The sequence below is a fragment of the Manacus vitellinus genome, unplaced genomic scaffold (assembly GCF_001715985.3).
Source record: "Manacus vitellinus isolate BGI_N305 unplaced genomic scaffold, ASM171598v3 scaffold_10_pilon, whole genome shotgun sequence".
NCBI classification, from domain to species: domain Eukaryota; kingdom Metazoa; phylum Chordata; class Aves; order Passeriformes; family Pipridae; genus Manacus; species Manacus vitellinus.
In genome coordinates, this window is record NW_021938838.1 from 5,320,299 (window position 1) to 5,336,663 (window position 16,365).

Below are 16,365 nucleotides of genomic sequence, written 5' to 3' on the forward strand. Positions count from 1 at the left end.
AAGCAAGATCCAAGGCAGAAATTCACATTTTTTCACAGCCTCTCACGTATTTTATGTTTATTGCTTGTGTCTGTTGTCTGTGGAATGTCAGGTGGAACAGATGATAGGTTTGGTAAATACAGATAATTATTGAGCTAATAAATGTACTGGAAATGCTGTCTACAATGTTAAAGGGGGAGGCTACAGAGGTTTCCTGACCACTGCAGGAACTTAATTTGTTTTAAACTATGGATTTCAAAAGCAAATTATAGTTTATTGTCGAGGTTCCATGATGGAGTTTGTGGGATACAACTGTACCTCTGTCTTATAGCTCAGAACTGACAGCTCTTCCTCCACCTAAGGGAAAAAAATCACTATGTTCTCGTGGGTACAGAGAATTTTCTCTGATGGTTGTTTCTACAACAAACAAAAAAATCCCCTGGAATATTTAGTAATTAACATCCAATATTTCCCAGAAACACCACTCCTTGATGGTTGAAAGGAAGTTTTCCTGTAAGAAGAGAAGGAATAGTTATTCAACAGGGTGTTACTAAACATCCTTCAGTACTCCTGAGATCTCATTCCCAACAGGGCAGGATTTTCTTTGGCTCCCAAAGACACGTGGGGTCAACAGCTGTGTCTTCTGCACAAAAAGATTTCATTCAGCTCTTAAATGGCAAGCAATTAGAAGAGAAAGGGTTAGAGACCAGGCTCTTGGTTTCATATTATTTATGTTCAATTAACTTACCAGACTGGTTGTTTTTTTTTTTTTTCCCTTCCTGCTTTGGCTACTAAGTGTTGATCTTTAATAGTTATCACGTTCCTAACATTAATGGGTTTTATTTCTTTGGAAAGGTCATGCTTGATGTAATGTCACTGTTAACACGAGGGAGCCTGTAAGCTTTAGACATTTTGCTTTATTGTGATGTGCTCAAAAATGTTGAACTACTCACTGTCTTTCCCTTGGGCTTTGCTTCCACTGAAATCAGAAGCATCAGTACAAGTTCTTTTAAATTTTTGACCGTGTTTTTGCAATCTGTTAAAAGTACTCCTCAACCAGCAGCTGGCACTGCTAAAAAGATCTGGCTCTTTTTTTTTTTTTTAATGCTTTTCTATTTGTTTCTAGATGACTCTAAGAGCTTGAAAATTGCTACCCCTTTAAACAGATGCATGAGCCCTTGGCCAGTAAAATGAGCAGTGATGCAACAAGTTAAGTCATATCAGTTCAATGAATTCAAGTTATGTCTGGTTACCAGCCTACTCCTAATTAGGTACAGTGAGTGCTCTTTAGGAAAGGAAAATAGAATCACTTAAAATCAGCCTTGAACAAGATTTCTAAGCTCAGTTCCCTCTCCTATAGGTGTATATAATGTGAAAAACATAGTAGTATTTTGACCTCTTAGTTAGCTAAAAAGTTATGTATTGTATTTATTTTACATCCTGAAGTTACTTATGTCCCTAAACTTTCCCAGCTGGAATGAAAAGTGACATATCCATCTTTATTTCCTGGAGTTAGTTAGCAGGACAAGAAGAATCAGTACTGCAGGTGTGTCACAGGGGTTTTGGCCTGGTTTTCTCAGCTGGTATGAGCTTTATTCTCTTATTGCTTAACCTTATTTTCCATGATTCCCTCTCATAACACTTGAAACCACTGGGAAGTTTCAGAGTTGGGAGACTGAGCCCAGAGTGTCAAATTCACAGGATTTTCATGAGAACAAGAAACAGATGAGAAGATTTACAAGCCTTGTCCTTCCCAAAAGAGAGTTCACCTCTGAGCTTAGTTTTTTTAAACAGAAACCAATAGGAAGCCAGTCTTCCCAACCATTTATTTAAATACTATCATTTTGCTATTGCTCTGTTGTAAAGGAAAATAACCACTTGATGTGTGATAACTTTGTATTTTTCCATGGCTTGTTCTACAGAGCAGATTGTCCTCTTCCTGTTGAAGTCAAATAAAAGCATGTCAAAACTGGGAGACAGCTTTGCATTGGGCTTTTTGCCTTGCACCACGTTCTCAGTTTTTATAATGACTCTTTGGCTGTTATGATTTTTTTGTTTTTCTTCAATAACCTCGCTGGAATCAAAGAGACTGTACTTGAAAGTATTAATTTTTTAAAAATCTTAGATTTGTGACTGTTTAGGAGAAGGTCAGAAAATGTTCAACCAATGGTTTTTTGAAGTTGAAAACCAGATATTTTCTCTTTTCCTTGTACTTTTATGAGTTCTAAGGGTTGATTCTTGATTTTTCTAGTGTTTCAAGGGGATAGCACTGCTACATGTTTAATCCTCAAACCTGTGTTATTCTTGGAAAGATTGTTTTCAGCAGGCTCATTTTCACTTTTAGCCAAAGACAGATGTTCAGTGTTACACCAGGTTCAGTTTTGTGGAGCAGTAATAATTGCTTTATGCTCCAACTTTGTGGAATCTAAAGAAAACAATAGGTGGAAGGTTGCATTTTTTTTTTGATAACGATCACACTGTTGGGAAATTAAACATGTATCATGTTCCTATCTGCTGTAAGAAATATGATTTTAATTTTTTCTCTAACAGCTTTTGCCACATCAGTGTTTCCCTGTGTGGAATAATGACTTTGCCCCATGCAACTGCACGTGAAGGGTTATAAATATTTTGGAGGAATTTTTAATTTATTTCCTTTGCTGATAACCAGAGATCCATATTTTCATTCATCTAAGTGCTTCGTGAAGTCATTACTGCCAGAAAATAGGATGAACCTGTTTATTTCATTAGGCAATAAATAACTAAAATGTTTGTTATAAGCAGATCTTCGAGCAGGTTATTGCTGAGAGGCAGTTTAGGTTTCAGTAATTCCCCACCTTGCAGTAAAACCAGTTCAGAACTCTGACTTTCAATGTTTCTTCTTTATGCCTCTTTCTCTGGTACAGGAGTGCTGTTGAACGGCTCATTTGCATTATTCTGTGCCCTGTAAAATGAATTTATTATGCAGCTTCTCTAAATAGGCTAACCAGTTGTAATCTCATTCCACTGGTGGATGGGTTTCAGCAAAACATGATTACTTCTTTCATAATGCCTAAAAATCAACAAAAACTAACCTTGGAGCCCAACCCGTCCTTTTGCTCCAGTCTGGTGTGTTAGATGGTGCCATTAATCACCATGGGGAGGGATTGACTTGCTAAATAGTTGAGTAATTTAAAATATTACTTACTTTGAGCACAGGTAACACGTTTTGGCCTCTGTTATTAAAATACTTAATGAACCAGGGTGATATTTATTCCCTGGATTACAGAAATCTGAACAATGTTCATCATCATCCACGTTGATGGAACAGTAGGTTGACCCTGCACTCTGAGCCATGTGAGTACAACTCCTCTTGAGCTGGAAGCTTAGATTTAGGGGCAGATCCTTTGTCTCAGCTCATGATCTGCATGGAGAGGGAAGGTTAAGCTTGTGCTGTGAGATCTCTGCCCAGTGTGAGCAGAGCTGGTTCCCAGCTGGTCAAAGGGCACAGATTAAGCAATACATGAATATTTATTATTTAGCAATGCATTTATATTTCATAAAGAATAATCCTGACTCTGTTTGCAGAAGCTGCTTAACACTGTCATAGGTAAATGGTGGCAGTACCTCTGCCCATGTCAAATTTTTCAGCCCTTTGTGTGCTGGTTAATTTTAGAACGATCGTGAGCATCACCATGACGAGACTTATAAAAAAAGTAGAATTTCAGGAAGCATTAGACAACATATTTTGGGCTTAAGGAAATATCAGGATCACCTACCAGACCCTGGAGAATATTTATCTGGAATTCTTTGTGTATTTTGCACAGGTGTGAACTTAAGCAGGCCCACTGAAAGGCTATTGAGATGATCACAGAGATGGATCCATATAGGAGGAGTTGGAAAGAGCTTGGTTTGTCTGGCCTGATAAATGGAAGATTTAGACAGGACAAAGGTTAATTAAGTTATGACATGAGACTTGTAAGAGAATAAATGGCTGTAAATTGACCATGAACAAATTTATTCTGGAAGTTATGAAATGACCATCAGAATAAAGGTCGGGAATTATGGAGTGTAGGGAGAATTATTTATGATCGGGATCAAGAGATCCAGGCAGGAGTCTGTAAGTTGGGCCTGCTTGTGACACCAGAGGTGGTTCATTCCAGGCCTGTGTAAGGGTTTCATAGAACCTTTAGGGCTGGAAGGGACCTCTGGGGACCACCCAGTCCAACCCCTCTGCCAAGGCAAGATCATCTGGATCAGGTGACACAGGAACGTGCCCAGGTGGCTTTCCTTGGAGTTCCCAAGTTTTTCCCGGGGTTGTGAGTCAAGTGAGCTCCAAGCCAGCTCATGTTCTGAAGCATGGAAAATGTGACAGTAAGAGTTTATTAAGAAGCTGAATTTTAGGGTTCAGTCCCAGGGCAGGTTGTGGTGCAGACTGGGGGGTCTCACACCCAGCTCCACTATCCCGTGGGCACTGGGTGTCACACCTGGAACTGTGACTGGGCTCAGGGAGAAGAGCAGAAAAAGTGACTGGTTTCCAGTCAGGTGGGTGCTGGGGAGAGAGGACTCATCCCAGCTGTGGCTTCAAACAGGGATGTTGTCAAAGCCCTCCTGTGCTTTCTGGTGCATTTCTCATTTTCTCCGCCCCGAGCAGGGTGGACTCCGAGGCACTTTGGGCTGTAAACAACCCCTGGAGTCACATCTTAACCCAGTGGTAGTGCCTCTTCCAGAGATCTGGAATTTCAGAGGACAAGTGGCTGTTCAGGCATCACCACTGGCAAATTGCTTCTTGAATAACTTAACGAGATTCCCGCTGTCGTGGACGAGGCCCATTTTTTACTGACTGTGTGATAAAATCCGTATAATAAACATAGATTCCCCAGGAAAGTGCTCATAAAGAGGAAGTTCCTGTGGTAGGTAGTCTCACAAAAGAGTTTGTCACATTTTGTTTGCAGTTAATGGATGCCTGGTGCAGTCACCCAGCTTAGTGACAGGAGAACTGAATTCATGTGAGACAGTAAAGTCATTCTAATTTGCATTTTCATAGCCCACTCTTCAGTACTCCAAGTGTGACTCTGCCTTTTAGGACAGAGCTGTGCAGTAAATGGATAGGTAGGCCCTTTAAAAGAATATTTATCATCCTTGAAGAATCTTAGTGCCAAATCTTAATAGCATTTCTTACAAAAATGACTGGAATTCACTATCAGATATAGAGGTAGAGCTGTAGAGATTGTAAATAGTTTTTTTTTTTTTTAACTTCTCTCCTGATAAAAAGAAGAGAGGTTAAAGCCTGAAACAGTGAAAACTTCCCTCCAAAATGAAAATATTGAATAAAAAAAAATACCCCAGATTGTAACACTCCAGAAATCAAATTAATTCAAAAGAGCTGCGTGTTTTAATTCATTTAGTCACTTTCAGAGATAAATAATTCAACATACCTTCATGTAAAGTTAAAATACCTTTGCTAATTATGCCAATCAGAGGATAAGTTGTTCAGGCTTCTGAGTTGTTTTTTTTTTGCTGTTTTAGTTGATGTTAAAAAATAGAGAAGTCAAGGAGAACTTCATGTCCAACCTGTGTGTGATCTGATGAAACAATTGTCTTAGGACCTGCTGACACTCTAATTGAAGTCTACATAATGCAGAATTAGAACCTTCCTTAGAGCAGAGCTCTCTTTATTCTGCTTAAATCTCTCTCTGTTAACTTTATTTAAATGACTCCCTCACTTAAATCTAGAGTAAAAACCTAAAATCAATTAATAGTTCTTACTGATTTCATCATATCTGTGCCTGTGATGCTCATCACTTGTTTTTCTTTGATGGCTTCCTCCCTATCCATTTTTGGGAGGGTCTAATGTTGCAGCACCTGAAGATGGAGATGATTTTAAAATTAAAAGATCTTGATCTGCATGATAAAAATGTTTTGCCATGTGCAATTTAATTCAGTGTTGGCAGTTCTCATTATTCTGATTGCTTTTCTCTCTCTGCTGTTCTCAGCTTCAAGGATCACCGTATTTTAGATGAAAATCTGAAGTTTTCATATGCAAAACCCCAAATTTTGAGTTCTCGTGTTTCCAGAGAAAAACTCGGAAGCATAAATTTTCAATTCCCGCTTCCAAGTAAATGAGTCACATGAATAAAAAAGAACCCCCAAAAATCACACTTCAAAAAAACCTGCCCTACCTACAACTCCAAACAAAAAAAAAAAACCACAACTAAAAACCTAATTTTTTTGGAAGTGATTCATAATTTTTGAACTTTTGAGGTTATTACTCTTATTAAAAACGAGTGTGATTTCTGTTTTAGCTCTTCCTTTGTGCCGGTTTCTGTTGGTTTGTTTTCATTTCAGGTTACTCTCCTGAAGCCAAAGGCAGATTGTGATCCTACAGAATATTGCCCTATGAAATGAGATTTGTTTGCATTTATTGTGTGTAAAATTCCAGTCTGGGCAGATGGCTTTCCCAGGTGTCTGCACCATCTACATCTCTAATTAAATAAAGCCTTGCACAAGGATGAATTTCAAACCCAAAAATGTGTGTGAAATGCAATTAATATTCTGAAGCATGTCTTTTTGTGATAGGTGATCTCCTGCAGGTAGGGCTGATGAAGACATGAGAGTGTTTACAGTAAAAGGTGAGAAAATTCATTTTCAGGGCGAGGACGTGGCCAGTCCAACCTGAAACTGTGCAAGTAGAAAAGGACATAAAAATTCTGAAATTCTTTGAAAGGTTGTTTCAGAGACTGACTTTGTCACCAGCAGAGGAGGCAGAAGAACCCTGGGTTTTGACACGTCGTGATACCCAGAGGTACTTTAACATCAGGGACTTTATTAATTTCCTCTGCAGTGTGGTATAAAATTGCTGTCCTTTTTTTGCTTTCCAACCATATCCTGTGTGAGCAGCTTTCAGTGCAAGTGGGGAGGTCACTAAAGGTCCACCAGCAGGCGTGTGCTGTTTTATTAACTAAAAAAAAAAGGTGTTTCTTAGCTTGGTACCTCATCAGGAGTACAGTTCTCTCTCCGTGGCCAAACTAGGACAGGAGTTATCTGAACTAGTGACATTTCCTTAGAGTTGACTGGCAATAAATTCAGGAAGACAAATTGTCAGGATATTAAAACTGAGTCCTTGCTCCGTAGGGTTCTGCAAAGCAGCAGGTTATGAAAAACTTTGATTTTCCTTGTCAGTGAACACAGGATCTGTAGGTCGGAGTGGTCACAACTGTCTGGTTTGCTTTTCAGATTTCTAACCCTTTAGATTTTCATGAGCAGTTTGTTTGCTGCATAATTGGCATTTTTGTTCAAGAATTTGGCTTTTTTTCTTTGTAGCAACTGAAGGATCCTTTTGTACTAATTGTCCAACACTTACTCGACTAGATGTGTGAACAGTATTTATATATTCTGAGATCTACATGTGACACTTAAATATTATTTTCAGTGAATTTAGCTGAAGTTTTTCTTTAGACAGCTATCAGCCCATAAACCCTTTTATGATATCCAAAAATACAAAAACTACACGGTGCTTAAATTCCAATGTATTCTACTTTGAACAAGTCTCTTTGCCTTCAACATATATCTGCTTGGCTTACTTTTTTCAAGATATTTTTGAAGACTTTTTTTCCCCAGCGTGAAGAACTTTAACAGGAATTATTTTAATGAGATAGACATTTAGTTCAACAGAAGTTACTTCATGGGAAAAATAAATTAAAAGAATAATTGTCGTTTTCAACGGTAATTAATTAAAAACTCTCCATGTGATGACAAATTTAACATTTTGTCTGACATGTTGAGAAAAGAAAGTGCCTGGAATTGCACAAGTGGAATAAAATGTTCTGTTTCACAGCAAGGCTGAGCCTGAGTCTTGTAATTATTTCAAAGGGAGTAAAGGTCATTTTCTATTTGCTGCATGTGTATTATGTGAGGCTTCTGTACCAGGCTTACAGAAGTTAACTCATGACCCATTTAGATTGCCCAGATTTCAAAGTCAACTTATCCTGTCACAAATCTGATAAAGTACACATATTGCCTTCTCTAAGTACTGACATAGATGATGTCCAAAGAGGCTTTTTATTTATAGCTCTGTAAGACAAGAGTTTCAGCTTTAAGACTCCAGTAGCTGGGAGATCAGAACACGATTTCTCCTCTTGCTCACTGTGTTAATCCTTTAGGGGGAGAGCTGTTTGGAGAGAAATTTCAGCATGTATGGCTTGGACTATTTTTCTGGTGTGGACTCATTATGAAACTTTGCTTCAGTTGTTGCTTTGCATCTTGAGATTGGAAGAGTTTTCCTTCTGCTGTGATTGCACTTTGATGCATATTCATTCAGGAACACTCTGAGTCAGAAGGACAGGTACTTTTAAAACTGCACCTGTGAAGATGTGTGCAGAAAGTGCATGTGGGTCTTTCTTCCTGTGCATGTGCCCATTTAAATGCATATAAGGCTGGGAGATTTTAACAATCAGTAATCAAGTTTTACGAACAATTTTCTGGGCAGGCTTGAAATATGTCAGTTCATGTTTGCAAACATCTCATGTGGGAAGACTGAAGGGGACGTGCTCAATTCTCAACCCCTACAGAGTCCAAAATCTCCAATAAAATCAGTATGTCAATGTCAATAAGTGACTGAGGGATCAGGTGCTGTGGTTTTAAACCTTTTTAGAAGGACAGCAGCAGTGAGAGTACACAGAAGGGAATAGCAGTCAAGTGTGTTGCACCTTGGTGTGCTTAAGTCTCTCTCCTTTCTTGGTTAATTCTTCCAAGAGACAAACATAGAGCAGGCCAGGATGGAAGGCAAAGGTGTCCATCTGCTGCATTTGTCTTCCACCAGCTTAATTGCCATGAAATATTCTGCCTTTTTTCTTGCAGTCTGCTGGCACTTCTAGCCAAGCTTTTAGAGCCAATGTCAGTGACATGAAACAAATGCTCCAGCAGTTGGTTTTGATAAGAAAACTAATGCAGAGCAGGTGGGATATTGCTGCCTTTGGCTTTTATAAATGGGATCCCCCAGAACTTACAGGGAGTGTGAAGTGCATGAAAGGAGGGAGCAGCCAATGTATCACTGAGTTAGCAAATGGACTGTGAGTGGTGGTGAAGAGGGGAACATGCAGATGTTAAAATTTCACAGGACATCACTGTAGGATCAGGATCAAGATCAGCAGGCGTAGGTGATAATGGAGTAGGAGCAGGACTGAGGGATGCTGCTGGGGAAGGGAGAGTGCAGTTTGTCACTTGAAGCAGAAAGGAGCCTTCAGCATTCACCAGTGTGGGATAGGGGAGAAATTGTCTTCACAGTCTGATTTGCAAAACTTCCATTGTGTGTTGAGGGTGTCCTGAGTAAACGGACCCATTTGTGCAGGGCCACCTGAATGTAAGAGCGAGTGTCACTCAGAACCCCCGTGTTCAACTGTTTCCTTCTTGGTTTCTGTGCACCCTCTCTGCTTGATTTGGTTTGGACTGCCCAGCAAGCAGGAGGTTGGCCAGAATGACTTGAGATCAGAGTACTCAGTACCCCACCTGAAAGTCAGGTTTCAAAATACACCTTTGGAGGTTCTGAAGCAGAAAGTGCCTCTGAAAATGTAGTTACACATGTTGAGGTTGGAAAATATGATTTGGCTTTTCCTACTCTTATACTCACCTCCTTTTGCCTCTCTCTTTAACCTTTTAAACTTTGCAGTAACTTTTTTTCTTGCTTCTTCTTCCTGGAGCGTTCTTACCTCCATGCTCTTGTGTAACAGCTGCCAAGAAAAAAATAACCCTTCAGGTTGTTTTCTCTCCTCAGAAGTAAAATGCTTCAGAGACTGAGATTAATACTGTACCTATTTCCAAGCAATTTTATTTTGCTTTTAAGCTTCCTCCTTTGTCAGGGTGTTCCTGTGGTGACAGAGAACTTTGGTGACCATACACTAACAGTTTCACAAACTGTATTCAACTTTAACCTTCAGATCCACTATGATGCACACATTTCTTTTTCAGTCTTCCCTTGGTGTAAACAAGCTTTTGATTATAGGGAAAATGGACAAACTGTGGCTTGGAGGGAAAGAAGAGAAAAGCAAGAGTTTATATTTATTAGCAAAGAAGTTCTTTTATAAATAAAACTTCTGTAGGTGAAACTTTACCCTTAAATAAAGAATTTATTCTGTAACTTAGTGGTCAACTTTCTGAAACAGGTTTGGAGGTCCTAATTTATCTCTTATTCAAATCAACTTACATATGCTTAATTTAAGCATATATTTAAGTCCAGCTGTATTCAGCTAAGCTCAGTGCATGTGATTTTTAGGAGCAACATTAAATCGTTCAGGAAGATCAATAATATTCTTTATTGATATTCTGAACTGAACTTCACCTTGAAAGCTCCTATTTTGTAACTTCCATGCCAGCCCACATATATAAAAGCAAAAACCTTACATAAAAAGTTGTTTAGCAAGATTTGAAAGGGAAGTGTGATGTGATGGATATTTTGTTTTATGAGTATGAAACCCAATGTTTTGTTTTATGAGCACCGAGCCCAGGCCCGGTATCGTTCCCAGAAGCCAACATGATGGATGAAGGAATGGATGCTCAAAGTCTATTTCTGTTTTTTTTTTTCCCCCTCAGATTCTGCTGCTTGCATGGGCAGAAGATTTAGAATGTGTCCCTGGATTCCAGCAGAAGGTTTTTCATATTGAGAAGCCATTTGAATTCACAGAGGACCGGCTGGTTCTGAACCGTACGTTATTTTCATATATTACTATTGTGCAAAAATCAGAATTGTTTATGTATGCATTTGATTCCTGCCATTTATCAGAGAGCTTTTTTTTTTTTGTACTTAGGATTTTGAATACTGCCATGATTCTGTCTGAGTTCCCCTACATGAATCCTATATCTCTACAGACTTTACTCTGTTCCATGTATTAGAGATGACAAAATATGATGTATAATAATTAGGACTATATGAATATTATGAAAACTTAGAATATGTAACTTTTTAAAAAGCAAATTTACTCTTTTTTTTTTTTTTATGGCCTTACCTATGAGCTTGAAAATCAGGACTTGCCTATCCACATTTCACTATGAAATAATCTCTGCAACTCAGGTTTAGAACTTTGTACCTTAAAAGTTTCATTCATATCTGGTGCAAGTCCAAGTCTTTACATGAAATTCAGAGGAGGCTTGATGGAGCTTGGGATCATCAGTGATTGCAGAATGTTCCTGTGTGTGTCACACAGCTGGGATATTCAGCAATATTTCCCCTGACCAGGTGCCACAACATAAAATCCAGTCTGGCACCAGGTACTCAAAGCATTAAACTGAGGAACTTTAACTGGTGTGGGTTCATTCCAGCACTTCAGTGTCACAACATGTTCATTCCATCCTGGAGCTTTGGGACTTCAACACTGTCAAACCAAGGCAGTGCCTTATCCAGTGGTGCATCCAGATGCCTTTAAAGACTTAAAGGCTGCCATTTTCACTTCTCTCCACATATTGCTACTACATATTGATGTATTCTCACTGTAGGTGTAATTAATCTGTGTGCATTCACTTTAAAATAGCACTAACTTTTCAAAATGAAGCATCAGAATTAGTTGCCAAAGTCTATTTAAATGACTCCCTTAAGCTTAAGTTATTCAGCCTCTAACAGGTGCTAAAATAAACCTTTAGGATGGCATTTTTTAGTCTCAGCATTTCCATGTTGCTCAGTCTGAGTTGCTTTTCCATGGGAGATCTAGATCATGAATAGCAATACTGCTCAGAGATGTGAGATGCTTCTTCAGTTTAGGAAAGAGATTTCAAACTTCTAATTTCTTTGGGCAATTTTGTTGTCTTTGGAATTCTAATTTTTGAAGAGCTGCCAAACACATTCCTGCATGATTAAAAGTCAAAATCTTACAATATAAGAAGCATAGTAGGTTTAATAAGCATGCAGGGTTAAAGACCTATGTAAAAAAAAGGAATATTGATAAACTAGTGTTAAATTGAATAAAAATGGCCTTTGTTGTATACTTTATCTGCTTCAGGCTGTAGTGTGTCTGTCCAGATCTCCTGCTGACTGGGAGAGGATCACCTGAAGGATGAGTTGGCTCAGCCAAATTGACTGGGCTGTTCTGTGATGACCCAGCAACTTGCACCGGCATAAACCAAGCACAATAATTAAGATGCCATTGGTAATGTGAGGAGGAGGGAAGAGCAGGAGGAGATTCAGAAATGCCTGGAAACAATCTTTGGAATGAAATTATTTTAATAAGCAGACACTAAATTGGCCTAATGTGCCATGTTTGACAAAGGCAGCCCGTCAGCGCGTGAGCCCCGTTAATTCAATCACTCGCAAGCCCTGTGTCCTTCATGCAGCACCATCAAACCTCAGCACAGTTTCTTCATTTTAGCTGTCAACAGAACTGATAATTTTAATTGTCTGTCTGAACACACTTTGCATGCTCTTGCATCTTTTTATCCCCATTACCCGAGAGCGGGGTAATTCAGCGGTTGCATTGCAATGTGAGGCTTACCCGGGCTGTGTAAATTAATAGAGCAAATATGCAAAGCAGGCCCATAGCAGTGATTGTTTTTGTAGTCCTCAATAAGCCAAGGAGCTCTTAATTCTTTTCTGAAGTGCAATATAACAGTCTTTTTCTTTTTTTTTTCTTTTTCAATTTAAACAAGGACCTACTGTACATTTCATTGCTGGCATCTCCCTCGTAATTAAATATAGGTTATGGATGCTTCTTATGTATTTATTACTTCTACATATGGCAATGTTAATTATATTTTACATTTACTGGTGAGAAGAAGGAAAAGATACCCAGACTGAGGATACAGACTTTTCTCTTATTTCTTGTTCTGATTTGTAGCAATTCTTATCAAAGCCTGTAAGCTGGCCATAAAAAGTCCAGTTGCATGTGCATATCCCCCTTCCAATTAGTTTCACTGGAATTTAGTTGCTATTAGTTTTTCTCTCATTGTAGTCAGGCTGAACTGGCTTTTTAATTCTTATTTATTTATGTACCTCTTGTATCTCATTTAACAGCAACCTCCAGACTTGGTCCATTTCATTTAACTATTCTTTTTCATTTATTTTTTTCTAATTTTGACCTTATTTTTTTCCTCCTCAGACCCCTTTATCTCCTTATAACTTGTGCTTTCTATGATCACAAACAAAATCAGGCATTGGTCATCTACTTTTGGCCTACCCAATTTTTTTCTCTGAGTGCAATTTTCTTAAACCAGATGTTCCTTTGATGTAATGGGAGAGGACCCATAGACTCGTTTTCTGGAAGTAGGAGAGGGTCTGTCCACATAATTATTATTTTAGCAAGCAATTGTGTGACTGTTTTTGTCTTCCTTAGAGCTTTCTTTTGTTTACACCTAGGACCATCTCTGCCATCAAACAGAGAAGCTCATCAAGATTGCTACATTCTTGATGAAGTGCTAATTGACAGCATTTAATTACAGGTTTTACACCTGTCAGAAACACTTGTGGCCACGAAATGCTTCTCCATCAGGAAGCTTGTCTGTGGCGAGGCTGGCAGGTCACTGGTAGTGACAGGGCTCTGTCGTGCTGGGCTGATAGAACGTTCCTAATCAGACTCATCAAATGTGGAAATGTAATTGTGTTACATTAATCACGTTTATACTTAACATACATCACTCTTGGCTTTTTGGGGGTGTTTTTAATCGACAATGAATCAAACAGTGCACTTGAAAAATGGAGGCAATTAACATAAAGCACGAGGTGATGTGTTGTGCATACTGAACGGGGGAGTACATTGCCAGTGCTTTAAATGTCAAAACAAGGGAAGTTTTGACCCTTACTTGAAAAGCTTTAATTTGGATGTTAATTAATGCCTGACCTCTTCTGTCTCTTATGTGATGGATTGCGTGTTCAGAGCTTGGGCTGCTTCAGGATCTGTCTCTGCTTGGGTACTTTTTTTTTTGTTCTGTTGATTTTAACAAAGACTTTTCTATTCAAATTGTTGTTTACCCATATGATGTGAAATGTGTTAGACTGCTCATTAGTGCTCAGAAGCAATTCTTCTGTTGTCTAGCAAAGCTGTGGCCTCCAAGATTTCCTTTGTCCCGGGTGAATAAAGGCTGTGGGAAGATCAGAGAAGGCCCTTCCTACTCCCACAGTGCCACGTGTCCGTGGATCACAGCCCTGAGCACACATCAAGTCACTTGTTGATTCTGAGATGATGCCACGTGAGATCCATGATTTATCACATCCACTCTTCCCACTGATTCCATGCCATTTGACTGCACAGATGGCCTCTTCCCATGGCTCTTTCATGCTCCCAACAGCTCTGCAGTTGCTCCCTTGCTCGTTCTGATCCGTGCAGAGCGTGTCATCACACGCACTTCATTCATCTGCCCTGCTTCCCTTTTCCCTCACCTCGCAGAGAGCCAAGATAGAGGCCCAACCCAGCCCTCTGCAACACCCCAAACCCTCTGTGGAGCTTTGACACGAGCTTTAGATGCCAGTGTTAACTCCTTTTGCTGATTATTGCAGGCTTTGGGTAATTGGATCTGCAGGTTGTAGTTTTTAGCTTGTATAAAAAGACATGTTCTAGCAAGGTAAGATTTTAAGCTTAATAATTTCTTGCAGGGAAAACTGTCTAGGCTTCTGGGTAATAGCCAGATAACTGGATTTTTCCCCTATCCAGGTGTACTTGTCTGCAGTGTGTCCTTGTTGAAACAAGCTGGCTGTTCCAAATAAAGAAGTCTTTAAAGCGTTTTGAATTTTACGAACATCTTAAAATTACTTTCCATTCACATAAATCACTCGCTGTGTTAAGAATGTGCTTCAGAAAATGTTGAAAAATGACTTGGTTCCCGTTCCTTGGCATGTGGTAACAGATTCTGCAGAAAGGCATCTCAACCTTCCTACCCAGACAGAGCCTGTTATACTCTAAAATATATCTTAATAGGCTCACATACATATATAGAATTTGAATACCAGAGCTTCAGTTCTGACACTTGGGTACATGAATAAGGCCAGACATCTGGGACTCTCTTATTCTATGTGGACAGAAATGTTGCTCAGGATTTGAAGCCACATATCCTAATCACACTATTCCCATGTTATTAAAATTCCAGAAAATATCTGGGGATATGCAAAATGGTCAAAAAATGGTAAGTTTTAAAGTGGGAGATTAAGAACTTTACGACATGTTCCTGGAGGCAGAGTGAGGAAGATCCTTTTGCACTGAAATACCTAAGGCATTACCCTTCAGTTGAAGTTTGATGCAGAACTCTTACATGGAGGGAGAAAATTGTCTGCATATGCATTGCAAATACACATTGTGACTAAATAATATAGAATGTCTCAGATGTGCCTCTGAATAGATGTAAGCAGATTGCTGGTGCAACATAACCATGTCATATCATCTGTTAAACTACTCTCACACATGATTAAAGAAAAAAAAAAAAACAGGAGAAATGATTGTTGGGTTCCAGGTGGTCAGACAGCTCCCTTCCAAACAGTGCATGTCAGCTTATTACCAGGACCCAGGGGGCAATGAGTCAAAAATAGACTGTTTGATTTTTATGCATATATATATTTAATTAAGATAGTTTTTTTTAAAGATAGGACTTTAGAGTGAACAGAGTGAAAGAATTATTTAGTCTCTGAAGAGTATCTTCAGGACTAGGTCAGAATCTCTCAGGGATGCAGTCACTCTTGGAGAGTAACAGAGGGAAAGGCACATGTTTTGGTGAAACCTCCTCTTGACATTACAATTCCAAGGTGGAGGAAATGAAAATCGAAACTTCGAGTGTCTTGTCAGTTTTGTTGAGAAAAGCCACACAACCCTGTTTAAAAACCAAACCAAACAAAGCCACAAAAGAAAAGTGAGTGAGAATCCCCGCAGCGACAGCGAATGCTCCTGTAACGGGCTGCTCTGGATTTAGGAAGATAAAAAGTAGCAGATTACTTGGTTTGAGATTTAATTTGTTTCTGGAGCCCTTCCAAGAGCCATAATGTTTCACAGCTAATATTTTTTTGAAATACGTGTGGGCTTTGGGTGGCTGAGACGGGCCAGCTGTTCTCCTAATAACCCAAATCGATGGCCAACTGCTCAGGATCAGCAGGTTGGGGCTCTCGCTCAGCGCGGTGCAAACCTCGTGTTAATAATGTCCCCGGGTGCTTCAGGGGACACTTCTCTGTTCATTTCCAGTTGGCAATTTCAGAACAACAAAAAATCAGATTAACTGAGCTGTTCCTTCTGAGCTGATCACCAGCACAGGCCATGATGCAGTTCCTTCTCTGCGGGTTGGAAGGCCAAAAATCTGTCTTTCAGGAAAATGTAGGTGGCTTCACTCGGGGCAAACCCCACAAGAAAATATTCTGACATTGCTTATGGTTGTCAAAAATTTAACAGGGTTGTCTTCCTGTGGCTGCAGCACCAGCCCAACTTTATCAGGAGGAAACTGTCCATATCTGACAAA

At 39.3% G+C, this 16,365-nt stretch overlaps 1 protein-coding gene across 2 annotated transcripts in view; it reads left to right on the forward strand.

The window, feature by feature from the left end:
• Positions 1-16,365, forward strand: part of CDH13 (cadherin 13) — a 444,671-nt gene that overhangs the window by 74,184 nt on the left and 354,122 nt on the right. For both annotated transcript variants that reach the window (XM_018083847.2, XM_018083853.2), the window contains exon 2: positions 10,543-10,654. In XM_018083847.2, coding sequence (XP_017939336.1) covers positions 10,543-10,654 — 112 coding nt within the window. The remainder of the gene's footprint in view (positions 1-10,542; positions 10,655-16,365) is intronic.